A 16,140-nucleotide genomic window follows, 5' to 3' on the forward strand; every position below is an offset into this window, starting at 1 on the left:
CACCACAAAAATCCAAAAATCGTAAAATTTGTCAAGTCTCGTTAAGTCACAGATTCTATCAATTCAGGTTAATCTTGAACACATTTATTTTTGTAAAAAGAAGTAAAAATATAAATTTTGTCCAAAAAAAAATTACGATAGTTAAAACGGTTTAATTAAAAAGAATGTGATTTTTAAACAGTAATATAGTTAAATAAAAAGAAAAATAATTTCTATTTATTATCTTAAATGTCTTTTGTCTTTACTATTTGAAATTTTAATCATTTTAGTCCTAATTTCACTATCTAACAAGAAACTTTGTATTTACTCTATTAAAATATTTGAGGAATTATAGAACTCATTATTTTTAGTGGAAAAAAAAGAGGGAGTTAGATTAATATACAGAATTAATATCTAATTTGACTCTTAAAATTTAATGTTAAATTTAAATTAATTCTTAAAATTATAATTGACTCAATTCGATTTTCAAAATTTATAATAATAATTCATGTAAGTCTATAAACTAATTTTATAAATGATATGTTGATTTTGCACGTTAACTTGTTAAGATTTAGATTATTTGTCTAAATTTCATGTGATTAAGTTTTATTGGCTTTCCAATATTCTTGCGAAGACGATAATAATAAGTTCAATTTAAAAATTTTGCGGTCTCTAAGAATAACAATCAAACTTCAAGAAATCAATTTTACATCGAATTTAGACAAGAAATCAAAATTATAATAAATTAATGTACCAAATTAATATATCATTAATGAAGATTAGTTCAAAAATGAATGTAAATTGCGATTATAAATTTTAGAATTTAATTTGAGTCTATTAAAAATTTAAAATTTGAAAGATCAAGTTAAATCTGATTTTAAATTTAAAGAGTCAAATTGAATATCCACTTAAATATAAAATAAATTTGTCGGTGTCTCCTTAGTTCCCACCACTAGGAAGTAGGAAGTAACTCAGCGTTACCAAATTTATCTTAGACTATTTTAATTACTCCAATAATTCTGTATTACGTATATAGATTACCAAAAAAGACAAATTGTTAACCAATAGAAAGAAAATTAGAATAAGAGAGAGATTATTTTCTGCTACCAACAGTCTCTGTCTTTCTTATGTGTGGTGTGCCCACAGAGTCAGTGCCAAAATTGTGCTTCAAGCTTCCACTTTCAGCATTATCGTCTTCTTCTTCTTCTTCTTCTTCAGTCTTCAATTCTCTTCTCTTTTTTCTCTTGTCCATAATGATTCCTGTAGAACCTTCCAAACAGAATATTACAGCTGCTACTTCTTCAAGGAATCACAGTCATGCATCACCATCAACACCAATAATGCCTTCATTTTGTTCTTCATCATCTTGACCCATTCATTCACTCACTCACTCACTCTCTCACTCTCCTTTGTTTTCCATCTTTCATATCACAAACCACTCAAACGTCAATCATATTTCTCATTAGCTCCTTCTTCATCTTGGACAAGAAGAATAATTCAATTTCACTGAAAATCAGGTAATCAGATCAAAACCTTATACCACATCCTTTTTATCTGAAGGAAAATTTAATCCCTTGCAGCTCAAGTTCATTAATTTATATCTTCTTTTTCAATCTTTGGATTCCTTTTTCTCTGTTTTCTAAAATGCTATGTATATATAAAAAATCAATCCTCAAATCAGCTATTATATATTTGTGTATAAATAATATATTGTTTAACTCATTTTTAATGTATACTTTGTATTTCGACCTATATTTTATACTAATGACTGATTTTGTTATGTGCAAATAACTGGATACGTATTTCTCCATGTTGTGTGTTACAAGTAGTCTTAATTTGCGAACAAGAAGAAAAGAAATGAGTTGTTACACTTTTAATGTTAGCTGTCTCGGAAAAAGTGAAAAATAAAATATGATTGTAACGTCCATGGTTGTTAGCAATGGTATCTAATGGTTTTCTAAAGAAGTAGCGGGATGCTTAATCATGATTAATCTATGTGCTTTGCTTTGAGAACAAATTAGATTTGAAACAAAACTTTTCAGCAAAAGATACGAATGAGTGACTCCAAAGCAAGCAAGCAAGCATAGTCTGTTTCAATAATGCCTTTGATTACAATCATAGAAAAGACAGTGCAATAATTCACTAAAACTTCTTACTACTACTACACATGGAAACAAAATTGACGTCTCAACTTCACCTTTCTTTTCAGTTTCACACATCACACCCATGTTTGCATTATTTATTGATTACTATTATGCATGCCATGTGTTTGTTAATATTTTAATGTGAGTGAATGTTTGTTTCTGTTTCCAGGATGATGAGGTGACCCCTTATTTTTACCCTTCAATAATGGTTTCTTAATTAATTGCTGTTCATTAAATTAAAGTTCAAAGATCATTTCATTCCCCCACCCACCTGGCAGCCGCTTCAATTATTCTTCTTTCACTGTTCTCAACTGACAATTTTGTCCCTCAACTTTTGTCCTAATGGCCAACACTCCCATTCTCTTTCACTTCTTCAAACTGTTGTTGCTCACTTCCTACTTCATTTTCCCGCCATGTGCATCTCAATCCTTGGAAGCCAAAGCTCTCCTTGAGTTCAAGAACCATTTGAATGACCCCTTGAATTGTTTGGGTTCATGGAATGTATCAGTGTCTCCATGTGAGTTTGTTGGAGTGAACTGTGATGCATTCTCAGGGAAGGTGACAGAAATCTCAGTAGAGAATAAGTCCCTCTCTGGTGTCCTTTTCCCATCAATCTCAGTTCTTCAGAGCCTGCAAGTGTTGTCACTGCCATCGAACATGATCTCTGGAAAGCTTCCAATAGAAATAAATAGATGCACCAACCTAAGAGTGCTGAATTTGACAGGAAATCATATGGTTGGAACCATCCCAGACTTGTCTATGCTGAGGAATCTTCAGGTTCTTGATCTTTCAGCAAATTACTTCACTGGGAGAATCCCAAGCTGGGTTGGGAACCTAACTGCCCTTGTGTCACTGGGCCTTGGGGTGAATGAGTTCACTGAGGGTGAGATTCCAGACACACTTGGAAATCTCAAGAACTTGACTTGGTTCTATCTTGGTGGTTCACATTTGATAGGAGAGATTCCTGAATCATTGTATGAAATGAGGGCATTGCAGACACTTGACATTTCAAGGAACAGGATCTCTGGTAAAATTTCCAGATCAATTTCCAAGTTAGAGAATCTGTACAAGCTTGAGCTTTTCTCGAATAACTTGACAGGAACAATCCCAGCTGAGCTTGCAAACCTGACCAATCTGCATGAGGTTGACATGTCTTCAAACCACTTGTTTGGTAAGTTACCAGAGGAAATTGGTAGTATGAAAAACTTGACTGTCTTTCAAGTGTATGGTAACAACTTGTCTGGAGAGCTTCCTGCTGGATTTGGGGAGATGCAGAGTCTTGTTGGGTTCTCAGTTTATAAAAACAGCTTCACCGGGACAATTCCGGAGAATTTTGGCCGTTTTTCACAGCTTGAGAGCATTGACATCTCTGAGAATCAATTCTCAGGTGATTTCCCAAAGTTCTTGTGTGAAGGAAGGAAGTTGGTATTTTTGCTTGCATTGGAAAACAATTTCTCTGGGAATTTTCCCGAGTCTTACGCCTCGTGCAAGTCTCTGTTGAGATTAAGGGTTAGTGGTAACCAATTATCTGGGAAAATTCCAGATGGTGTTTGGGCACTTCCAGATGTAAAAATAATTGATTTGGCTTACAATGATTTCAGTGGTGAGATATCTTCAGAGATTGGGTTTTCTACCAACTTGAGTGAGTTAGATTTGACACAGAACAAGTTTTCTGGTAAGCTGCCATCAGAACTTGGCAATCTGGTGAACCTTGAGAAGCTTTACTTGATCAATAATACTTTCTCTGGTGAAATACCACCTGAAATGGGATCACTGAAGCAACTCTCTACTTTGCATCTGGAACAGAATTCCTTAACTGGACCAATACCTGCAGAATTGGGTGATTGTGCAAGGCTAGTAGACTTGAATCTTGCATGGAATTCTCTCTCCGGAAACATACCCCAGTCAATTTCACTTATGAGCTCATTGAACTCTCTTAATCTATCTGGAAACAGACTTTCCGGTTCTATTCCGGATAATTTAGAGACATTGAAACTGAGCTCTGTGGATTTTTCTCAAAACCTGTTTTCTGGGAGGATCCCATCTGGTCTTCTGATTATTGGAGGAGAGCAAGCTTTTCTTGGGAACAAGGGACTTTGTGTTGAGGAAAATTTTAGACCTCCCATGAATCCTGATTTGAGAATCTGTGCTGAAAGTCATGGTCAGAAAAGGCTTTTTGCTGATAAATTTGTCTTGTTCTTTCTCATTGCTTCTATTTTTGTCATTGCTTTAGCTGTGTTGCTGCTTTTGAATCGTGGAAACCTCAAGCATATTATTGCGGATAAGAACTTGAATGGTCAAGATGAATCAAGTCAAAAATGGAAACTTGCATCTTTCCACCAAGTAGATATCGATGCAGATGAAATATGCAAATTGAACGATGATAATTTAATTGGAAGTGGCAGTACAGGGAGGGTTTATCGAGTGGAGTTGCGAAAGAGTCATGCCACAGTTGCTGTAAAGAAACTAGGCAAAGGTGATAATGTGAAGATTTTAGCTGCAGAGATGGAGATTCTGGGGAAAATTAGACATAGGAATATACTTAAGCTCTATGCTTGTTTAGTAAAAGGAGGGTCCAATTTTTTGGTGTTTGAGTACATGCCAAACGGTAATCTTTTTCGTGCTCTACACAGAGATATTAAAGATGGGAAGCGGGAGTTGGATTGGAACCAGAGGTATAAGATTGCTCTGGGAGCCGCAAAGGGAATTTCCTATTTACACCATGATTGTTCTCCACCTATTATTCATAGGGATATAAAATCCAGCAACATCTTGCTTGATCAGGATTATGAGCCCAAAATAGCTGATTTTGGTTTTGCAAGGTTGGCAGAAAAATCCGGTGACCAATTGGGTTATAGCTGTGTTGCTGGTACACATGGTTATATAGCACCAGGTAATTTTGAAATTATTTTGTGCAGGAAATTTTATTTCACTGTTTAATATTTAGGAAGCATACACAACTTGAGTTTGGTTTTAAAGATAGAACACAAATACAAAGATAAAGGACTGAAGATTTGTGTCCCTTCTATCCCAGGTTTAGAGAGAAGTATAGAAAATAAACTAAATTTGTATTCTAAAACTTTCTGTCTCTCTGTCTTTATATATGTGTCTTATCTCTGAAACCAAATGCAATCTCAGTTATTATTTTTGAGACATGAAATATGCATGCCATTGTTAAATAAGTTATATCATATTATAGTTAATCTATGCAATACACTCTTGTGTGCAGAACTTGCTTATACACTTGACATAGATGAAAAGAGTGATGTTTACAGCTTCGGAGTGGTGCTATTAGAATTGGTTTCAGGCAGAGAACCGATTGAAGAGGATTATGGAGAGGCAAAGGACATCGTATACTGGGTTTTGACTCATCTGAATGACAGAGAAAGTGTTGTTAACATCCTTGATAACAAGTTGGTATCCAAGTCTGAAAACAATATGATAAAAGTGTTGAAGATTGCTATAAAGTGTACAACTAAGCTTCCATCTCTGCGCCCAACAATGAGAGAGGTTGTCAACATGCTCACTGATGCTGAGCCTTGCACATTGAAATCTCCTCTCAAAGATGAACAAGAGGCTCCTTTGACAAGTGATTTTCTTTAGCTAAATGTAAATCCTTGAAAGCTATCCCTTAATCATAATGTATCATGCAATTATTATGCACTTTCGGTAACATTGTCCAGATGTATGTAGGGACTGAAATATGCCTCTCTGCCTTAAAAATGGCAACTATGTCTTCTTCCTACGGTATAAGATCATCTTGTTTTACTTTTCTTATTGATTCAATTTCTAACATTTTTGCTTAGGTTTAAAGGATATTCCCCCTGCTTTTAGTAGTGTTACAAGTTTTTCAGTGGGGTCAGATATGAATTTAACTTGATAATTTTATCATCTCTCATACTACTATAAAATTACAACTTGTTTAAAAGCAGGTCAATTTGACTCTACTCGAATAACTCGTGAGTTAAACAGACTCGGTTGAACATATACAGGTTGACTTGTCTGAACTTTTTATATATGTAATATATAAAGCTAGATTAATTTATGTTATACACTATCTTTGTTATAGATTTGTTAATAATTTTTTGTAGAGTTTAGATAATTTACTATGAAATTTTTTTTATTTGTATGGATATTAAGTAAAAAAGAATTTACTAAAACTATGTAGCAATTTTTTTGAAAAAAAAAAAAAAGAAACAAATCACCCTATTTAACTCATTAGCTTGGACGAATGGAGTCATACCGACATTTCCTTGACTCATTTAAAATACAAGTCAATCCATGTTTTTTAATTTTGGCTCGCGACTGATGATGAGTCTGCTAAAACCCGACCCACCCGCTTATTTGTAAGCTCTAATTCTGATTCAAGGCTATCCATTACTTATTTACGTTTTTTATGCTGAAAATTCCTGAGAAGAAAATTCTGACTTTCAAACTCGAACAAATGGGTCTTTTATTTATTTTTTTCCCTTCCACTTTTGTTCAAAATCTGTATATAGTATTGGTTTTTCTAGAAAATTTTAACGTGAAAACTTATAAGAGAAATGTTCTCAACATGTACCATGTCAAAGTTTTTATGGTCTTATACCAGTCAATGATTAATGTCCATAAAAGGAATGGTCATGGGTTATAAGATTGACTGATGAGAAGTTATATCTACAGGAACAGAATTTTGTTGGAATCAAATTTAGATTCGCTATTCAACCTTATTATTCACATATCACATGATTTTACTGTTACTGTAGTGGTATGTCAAAATCTTCCAGCAATTATTAAGAAACTAAAGCGGGTACCAATTCATTAAGAAGTGATTCTTATATTTTATTATTATCAATATGATTTTTTCCTTCATGGTTGGTTCAATGTATAATACATAAAAATAAATACATAGGCATCTACGGCCCTGACTAATTCAAAACACAAAAAAAAACAAAATTGGACCGAGTATAATTGTTGTCTCATGGTGTGACAACGAAACAGGTCTAAAAAAATGTATTAACAAGAAAAAATGAGTGAAGGAAAGAGAGATGGAATCTACAAGAAGAAAGGGACTGGTTCTTCATTCATCAGAAGTGTTGGTTGTGGATCTTGACATGGATGGTTTGGCCAAACACACAGCCAATGCTTTTTCCAAGTAATTTGCAACTTCGGTCATTGTTGGACGATCTCTGCCCTCCAGCCTCACACAATCTGCTGCCAAATAACCAACGTACGCCACCGCCTCTATCTCGTAGGGCGTTGGCGGCGGCACTCTTGGGTCCAGCACCCTGTGAAGCTCATCTTGATTAATATATGGCACCATGAAATCCACCACGTTTCTTGGGACTCCATTCTCATTTTTATGTATGGCCTTGTGGCCAGACAGAATTTCCAGCAGCACTACTCCGAAACTGTAGACATCGCTCTTTGTAGTTAGCATTTGAAGCCTGTAGTATTCAGGGTCCATGTAACCAACCGTGCCGGCAGCGAGGAGCGAAAGATGCGACTCTTCGTCTTCAGGACCCATGAGGGAGAGTCCAAAATCAGAAACTTTGGCAGTCCACTTTGAGTCTAACAGTATGTTTGATGATTTTATGTCGCGGTGAATGATTGGTGGGGTTGCGTATTGGTGAAGGTACTCTAGGCCTCTTGCTGCATCAAGTGCTACTTTGATGCGCACGGCCCAAGACATTAATGCTGAAGTATGAAGCTTGTGGAGATGCTCGTTTAAGCTTCCATTGTTCATGTACTCGTAAACCAATATGCGCTCGTTGGCGTCCTCATAGAACCCCAATAGCCTCACCAGATTCTTGTGGTGGAGCCTAGAGAGGCTCTCTAGCTCGTTCACAAATGCACTGTCCTTGTCTTCCTGCCTTCTGGTGGCATTGGACGGCGAATGGGGAGAGTTTTCGGCTCTTTTTATGGCGACTTCCTTGCCTTCTTGCAGTGTGGCATGGTATACAGACCCAAAGCTACCTGTCCCTATTTTCTTGTCCTCTGAGAAATTGTTGGTGGCTTCAAGAAGCACTTGAAGGCTGTATTCCTCCAAATGGCTCCCGTTTCCCAAGCTGATCACGTGGCTTAAACGCTTCTCTAGAACTCCACGGCCGCCTCCGCCTTCCGGATGGCTTGGCGAGGCGCTCCCAGTCCCTGATTCGTCCAATCGCCCAGAGTCGTGGACGCGGCCTCCTTTACCCTTGCAGTGCCAGTAAATGAAGAAACAAAACACTAGCAGCAGGGAACTGCAACCAACACATCCAATCACCAAGAATGCAACCATCTTCTTGCTCCATCCACTACTTTTTGTAGTCCCGGTCGGACTACTTGTGGGTGGTGGCGATGGCGAGGGCGAACCAGCCTCATTTCTTGGGGAACAAGATGTACAAATTGACATTCCTGAAGAGCATAGTGTGGCAGAACCTATTAAGATTCCGCATGGGCAATTACTCCTACAAGGTCCTGGGAGGACATTTTGAAACACCTCAGCATTTGTATCAAAAAACTTAGCACCCCAACATACCAAACTAAAATTAGAAGACACAATTCCACAGAAAACACTTCGTTTTGCCACAATTGCCACAAAGAAAGTCCCTTCAAATCTCTCTGGAATCCTGAAATTATTCTGTCCCCAACAAGCAACAGTTCTATTTTCTCTAAGTGCACAACTTCGGTTCTCTCCCAAGGCCAAATCAACAAACTTACCCTGCGGTTTCTGATCCACGTCACCCCAGCAATCCAAGCTTCCATCAATGGAGATGGCACAAGCATGCCTAAACCCGGCTGCAATGGCAGAGTGCTCGCCACCAGGCTCCTTACCAACAACTCCGGTATCACCACCACTGCAAGTAACCTTGCCTGATGACTCCGATAAGCCGCAGACGAAATTCTCTCCCACAGCAATACTTGACAAGTTGATGACCTTGCTTGAATCGAAGCGAGGCCATTGCCAGCACTTAAGGCTATTATTGTTCTGAGTTACAAGGCCACAAACATGGGAGTTTCCGGCATCCATGTTTTGAATTACAGGTCCATGGTAGAGACGCTTGAAAGGAACATTGGTAGCATTGGCAGAGAATCTCCAACAACCCATGATGGAGTTAGAAGAAGATGGTGTCCTCAATGCACATAGGAATCCACTGCCACCAGCAATTTCAGCATATGAGAGGTTACGATTCAGTTGAAGAGAGATTCCAGGTGGAAAGCTTGTACAGTTAAGGTTAGATTGTCCTTGTACTTGTCGGTTGGGATTCTGTAAGGCACAAATAAATGTTTGGTTGGAAGTCTCGGAGATGGAAACAGTTGAAAGTGTATTTATGATGGTAAGAGAAGAGAGGAAGCAGAAGAGAATGAAGAGGAGGAGGCAGAAGGAGGAGTTAGCCATAAGAAGAATTCGAAAATTTCATGGTGGGATATGATTTGATGAGAGTAATAGAGGTGAGGTGAGGATTTTATGACAAGACCGAAAAAGCAAAAGCATAACATTAACAAACGCGTTTTACGAATTCTGAAAGAGAGAGTATTGTTCTTTTCTCTGCTCTTTTGTTAGGACTCAGTACCAATGACTTAGTCCACATATATGTTAGTTCCACAGTGTTTCTCCAATTATTAATTATTAATTATTAATTATTATAATTGTTTTCAAGTAAATATTATATAACTCCGTCATTTCACTCGCGGAAAAAGAATCCCATTTTAAAATTAGACCCTACCTCTTGTGATTCATATCAAAAGAGAAATAATCAAATAGAAGCCTTACCTACTCATCACTCATATATAAACTTTCTATATATTCCTTGTATGCAATATTAGAATATATTTAGGATATTATATATTTAATATCTATGTTTATCTCAAAGTGATTTTATGTTTATCTAATTTGATATTAGATTGATTTTATCATTGTGATTAAATTACATCATTAGCCTATAAATGAATATTTTTTATTGTACATTCACACAAGAACGACGAACATTTGATATTTATTTTTGAGTTATTCTCCAAACAATATATCAATTTTATGGGCAGATATCACTTTTATTAATATTTCTTTTTCTGGGTTGACGTAAGGTTTAGATTGGTGGTGGAAGAAGGGAAAAACCAAACAAGTCAACCCTAGTTTGCAGGAAGTTGTCTCCTTTATTGATATATCTTTTAGGAGATTTTTTTTTTACCAAAAGATTCGATGCAGCAACTTTTAGATAAGTATAGAAAAATTATACCGTTTAAACTATAATTTATTGGCTTTTAGAAGGAAATTATATTCATGTTAATGCTTATTATTATATATAAGTTTGGGCGCCATTATTTTGATTAAAAAATTTTTTTTTTAACGAAAAAATATCTTTTTTTATTTTTTAGCGTGTTTGGTAAATTTCTAGTAGTAAAAGTAAAAGCACTAGAAAAATAAAAAAATATTTTTTTTGAAAGACTGTAATTTACATCTTTTTTTAAAAATCTTTTTTTCTTAAAAAAAATATGTTTTTCATGTAATAAATAAACAAAAAAGTACTTTTATATTGTTATATACCCAAACATAATTAATAAATAAAAAGATCTTTTTGCATGAGATACCCAAACATAAAATTACTTTTACTTTTTCATAAGATCTTTTAAAAAAAGATAACTCAAAAAAAGATCTTTTCTTAGAAGTTCACCCAAACAAATCCTATATTTATTATTAATCCACAGCGGCACAGCCTGACCAGCCATTGCTGAGCCTTGCAAGAAGCTAGAAGAAAGTTCAGGTGGTGTTAGGTCTCCATATATAAATGTAAAAATAAAGATTATTATGTTTGAAAAAGTAGCAATTTGTTATTGCCCAAAGAAGGCTGCTCTGTTGACTCCTGAGGCTTCATTAATTTGGAGGTCTCAACTCTCAAATATACGAATAACTAACATGGTTGAACTTTCCGCCACTGTTGCCATGGCAGTCAACAAAGCACCATTCTTAGTTTCTTACAAACTCGTGGGTTGTAATTAAGCAAGGACAAGGAGTAACTATATACAAAAGATTTGTTAGCAAGATATATAATCATTTAAGGCACATATGCTGATTAAACTAATTTCAATGTGAAACGGTGAAACCCAGAGCTGAGACGCAATTTTGTCCCCGTCCATTAAGTCAAGATTTGCCAATAATGCAATCCATATGCATCTCTCCTCCATTTTCAAAATCTTGTTATTAATTTGTTTAAGCAGGTGAAAAGTACCTACAATTCTAAATTTTAGAAAATTTTCAACCAAAACTCTGACCACTTCCCATTCCCAGCAAAACTAGTTGGATTAATGGCAGAGCAAGGTAATAGCTAATTGCATAGTTTGTCTACATGTTCTAAGGTTTCAGTTAAAAGTACTGTCGTAAGAAAGAGAAAAAATAACAGCAGGGAAATCTACGCAAATTACATTTTCATAGATTTTATTTGTTGAATGTACTAACCGATAGATGGTGGCCAGGATTAACCAAGAAAGAATTATCTTTAAATAACAAAAGCAGATATATTCTAATAATCTCCTTCTCGTCACTCTCGAGATTAAAAAAAGAAATAATTGAAAGTTGAAGGCTCTTTTTTTAACTGTTATTATTTCCCTGATAATAAATTCAAATGTATCCACTATCCAACATTCCAACTCCTACTTTCTAGTTTCTACACCCAAGATTAACATTAGTGTCAGAGGAATATAAGACCAAACAAATATGTAGTTGACCACCGAGTTAAAATTACGTCAAACAAAATAGCAATCAGTCGCGTGGAAACAATATCGAATAAGGAGCTATTCCTAAACAATTTATACTAAATTATTGAGGAATGCTAGGAGACCGGCAACTTTGTAATTTGTAGCCATCAAATAGCCATCAATGATGGTTTTAATTGTGTGAGATGGATGTGAAATTTTATCCAATGGCTCACTTTTCTTTGCTGGTTACATGATAGCAAGAATTTAACAAAGTTGCTGGCCCTAAGACTTTTCCTAAATTATTTATACTCGTTTTAGTTGATTTTTAGAAAAAGGTCATGGTGTTGAACATCTTTCAATGAATAGAGCAAATTGTCTTTTTAAAATAAAAAACAATTGTGTACAATGAATATTCTCTTCACAAATTTAGTTATAATATTACTCTTCCCCCAATTCCACTTTGCACAAAAGATATTCCTTTTTATTTCTTTTTATTCAAGAACATCGAACAAATGGATTTCTTTTTATTTCTTTTGGTCGAACAAATACATTCAATCATCAATTAATCTATAGAAAATGATAAAGGACACAACATACCAACCAAGCAACAACCGGAAACAAGCATAATCTACCAAATCCTCCATTTACATGCTCCTCATTGGCTCATTGCATTAAAAATTTAAAAAAAAAAAAATCTTCAACCACTATCTTAGAAAGTAAACTTCCAAAACATACCGTGCAATTTATGATCACAAGTCTTCATGTATGGTTGTAGCCAATCACAATGCTTTCTACAAAGGATGCAAAGCCATGAGACAATTTCAACCAATCAGTCTATACGGGCAGCCTACTTTGCATGAAGTCTTTTATTAAGTCATTATATAAATAAATCATAAAATCCGTTACCAAGAGCAGGACGTCAGGATAGATCAAAATGTCAAAAGATGCTAATCTAAGCGGCCACAGATCCTGATGCAGCCTTCCTTTGTTCCAAAAGACTAGTAAGTGCACTGTCAATTTGAGCAAATACTTCCTCCTTGGAGACATTTCCGTTAATCTAAAAGCAACAAAATCATATGAGCATATTAGCAGGTGTTCATCCCAATAATGATTGAGAGTCCTAATTTATCTTCCTAATACTAAAATAAGTAAAATTCAAATATATATGTTATTTTTTGAAAACATAAAAAAGATAAAAATTCAACTTTCTTCATTTCGAAATTAAGAGGATAATTAAGAAGATGACTAGGACTCTTAATCAGTTTTCATGTAGATATTCCAACATCACTATATCAGAATGCACAAGAATATTCGAATGCATCATTATGTTAATGTTACTAATTATTTCACATATGCAGAAGTCAATTATAGTTTTGTCTTCAGTCTCCTGAGAAGATATGCTATTCGGAGTTGCCTTTTTTTAGGAGAGATAGTAGCTCTGGCGGGAACTTCCGATTATAAGTTGTTTTGAACAGGATAAGTTAGTCCATATACACTTATACACTGTTAGCATCTTGTCCATAAGAAGATGACTGCCATTGAAGTATGGATACTCAATCTTATACTGTAGAGAGAGAGAGAGAGAGAGAGAGAGAGAGAGAGAGAGAGAGAGAGAGAGACCTTAACGGTGATATCTTTATACATTGAAAGCACTGCCTCCACATTTTGATGGTGTGTGTTCAATCGCAACTTTACCTAAATCAATGAAGGAAAAGAACTTTTAGTTGCACTTAGTTACACACAGAAGAGAGAGGAGGGAGGAGAAAGGGGGGGGGGGGTGGGACAGTGGGATATTTACAGAATCAACATGATAGTTTAAATATTCATGCCTTTTCTTCAGTATCATCAAAACGCTGGGTAAGCCGTGCTGCAATTTCTTCTGTCTCTGGAGGAGAATACTTCAAGTGATATATCTTTCCAGTAACAGGATCTAATCTCCGCCCTACTACTCTCTCGACAAGAATATCTTCAGAAACCTGCAAATTGAATCATAAATTATCATATACAACTGATGGCTCCTAGTATTTATATCAGTACAAGGGATCTCCACAAGACAACACTGCAGTTATTCACACAATTGATGGAAGTGATGATTAATATGGTTGGTCCAGAGCTTCAAATTAAAAGATTACTTGTGAGCTTGCAACCTTGGACAAATTTTTGTGAATGAATATGATATATTATGCTGAATATAAAACTGCTTTATGAAGAACTAGCAAGGGCATTTATGATTATGGGGGAATCAGGGTCATAATTATACATAAGTCGCAATGAAAGATTGGAATTTGAAATACTAGAAGCCAAAGAAACAAAAAGAAAGCAAGAAATGAAAGAAGACCTCGAGAAGAATGAAGATATCAGGTTGGAAGCCGAATCCTTTGAGGGCAGTAGCCTGAGACAAGCTCCGCGGATATCCATCGAGAAGCCAACCATTGTCCTTAGCATCAGGCTTCAAGAGACGATCTTTCACCATCTACACACACACCCCACATCAACCACATACATACAACATGAACAACGAGAGAAGAGAAATAAGAAGGTAGCATTACCATGACAACAATATGATCGGGAACAAGTTGACCTTTCTCCATATACTGTTTAGCAAGCTTTCCATTATCACTGCCAGTGGCGATCTCAGCCCTAAGCAAATCACCAGCAGCAACGTGCACTAAACCGTACTACACAAATCACATACGAGTAATGAGTAAGTGAAGCGTTGAAGGAAGAAAGGGATTAATAATAATCATAATAAAGAGGGAAGGGGAACGAACCAACCTTGTGTTTGATAAGCTCGCATTGAGTGCCTTTTCCGGAAGCAGGAGCACCCGAAATCATAACCTGAAGAGGCTCGTAATCACGCTCAGGCTGTGCATCGATTCCAAGCGCGGCCACAATCTGAAAATCAAAGTCAACTACAGGATCAGCTGATGAAAAGGAAGATAGAAATTGAAATAGTGAGAATAGAATGATACCACGGAACTTGAATTGGAATTGGGGGAAGTGAAAGGGGAAGAGGAAGAGGCAAAGACGGCGGCGCCGCAACGAAGAGTGAGGGCACAAGAAGAAGGATGACGACGAAGAGTTGAATTAGAAGAAGGCCAGCAGCTGGGAAGTGAAGAAGAAGAAGAAGAAGAGGAAAGAGGAAGTGATTTGGAATTAGTGAAGCTGATGGTGATGGATGGAGTGGCCATGGACGCCACTGCCACCATGTTGACGCTCATGGCTTCAATTCCAATTTCTATTTCTATTTCTATGATTCACTGCCGCGCATTCCTATCCATATTATCCCTTTTTAATTCCTCTCCTCTCCCTTTACATCTCAAAACCCACTATATGCACATACCCATAAATAGATAATAAAAAATGCGAGGTGCAGGCCAAGAATTTGCTTTCAAATTTCAATTTAATACTCAATTTGGTTCTTCAGTCTTAATTTAATCACTAAAATTTTAATTATTTTTATTTAGTCTCTAAATTTTATAAATATACTTCACATTAGTTTTTAAAACAATTTTTAGTAATGTTAATGAAGCGTTAAAATGAACAATCTAATGTCACACTGAAACATATAAAATAATGTAATTTTAGTTTTAGTATTTAAATAACTCAAATAATATTACATCACTTATTTTGTTAGATAAAGTTTCAATAAACACCACTTATGATTTTTTTGATTATTTAAATGTCAAAAATAAAACGACATTATTTTACAGAGTTTAGTGTGACATTCGCGTTCTATTAATGTGTATACATTAAAAATTGTTTTAAAGACTAACATGAGTCATGTTCGTAAAATTTGAAAATTAAATAAAGACAATTACAATTTTAGAAACTAAATTAAGATTTATATGCAAATTCAAAAACCAAATTGAATATTATCTCTAAATTAACCACTTTATATCTCTATATAAATATTAAATATATATAAAATTTAATTTATTTTTAATATAAAATATATCTTTTATATTTTATTGTATTTTATATTAATAATTAATTTTAGTGATTAATTTTGATTTTTTTTTACCAAAATTAATATATAATATATTATCGTAAAAGATAAATTTCAACAAAACGTTCATCGGAAAAAACAATTAGACACCAAAAAATAAAGTTGTCTTGAATTCATAATAGCAATTAAATGAGTAAAGTAGTCAACTCGCTAATCCAAAAATATGCCTATTATTAATCCTTCTATTTATAATTTTTACATAGTAATTCATTTCACCTGCTATATAATTATCAAATAGAAAAATATGTATTCGAATATGAATAATTCCTTTTTTTTTTAATCTCAATACACATGTAAACTATCAGGATCCAATCGTACAGTACTCGATGAAACACAGTATACAACAAAATTAAT

General features: G+C 35.0%; 3 protein-coding genes across 3 annotated transcripts; 1 reads left to right on the forward strand and 2 right to left on the reverse strand.

Annotated features, from left to right (window-relative positions):
• The first annotated feature begins 967 nt into the window (after window positions 1-967).
• Window positions 968-5,895, forward strand: LOC107629749 (Leucine-rich receptor-like protein kinase family protein). The gene is made up of 3 exons (XM_016332635.3): window positions 968-1,496; window positions 2,293-5,016; window positions 5,353-5,895. The coding sequence occupies exons 2-3, from the start codon at window positions 2,466-2,468 to the stop codon at window positions 5,724-5,726; spliced, it is 2,925 nt and encodes a 974-aa protein (XP_016188121.1). The 5' UTR covers window positions 968-1,496; window positions 2,293-2,465; the 3' UTR covers window positions 5,727-5,895.
• A 1,024-nt stretch (window positions 5,896-6,919) lies between these two features.
• Window positions 6,920-9,754, reverse strand: CCR4 (CRINKLY4 related 4). The gene has a single exon (XM_016332636.3). The coding sequence runs from the start codon at window positions 9,481-9,483 to the stop codon at window positions 7,183-7,185; it is 2,301 nt and encodes a 766-aa protein (XP_016188122.1). The 5' UTR covers window positions 9,484-9,754; the 3' UTR covers window positions 6,920-7,182.
• Window positions 9,755-12,281: 2,527 nt separating this feature from the next.
• Window positions 12,282-15,170, reverse strand: AMK2 (adenosine monophosphate kinase). Its single transcript, XM_088508739.1, has 8 exons — window positions 14,750-15,170; window positions 14,553-14,672; window positions 14,327-14,455; window positions 14,116-14,250; window positions 13,607-13,753; window positions 13,398-13,472; window positions 12,684-12,834; window positions 12,282-12,568 (listed from the first exon to the last, which is right to left on the reverse strand). The coding sequence occupies exons 1-7, from the start codon at window positions 14,996-14,998 to the stop codon at window positions 12,730-12,732; spliced, it is 960 nt and encodes a 319-aa protein (XP_088364865.1). The 5' UTR covers window positions 14,999-15,170; the 3' UTR covers window positions 12,282-12,568; window positions 12,684-12,729.
• Window positions 15,171-16,140: the final 970 nt, after the last annotated feature.

This window comes from Arachis ipaensis, chromosome B3, assembly GCF_059453495.1.
Source record: "Arachis ipaensis isolate K30076 ecotype BB chromosome B3, ASM5945349v1, whole genome shotgun sequence".
In the NCBI taxonomy this organism is placed as follows: Eukaryota; Viridiplantae; Streptophyta; class Magnoliopsida; order Fabales; family Fabaceae; genus Arachis; species Arachis ipaensis.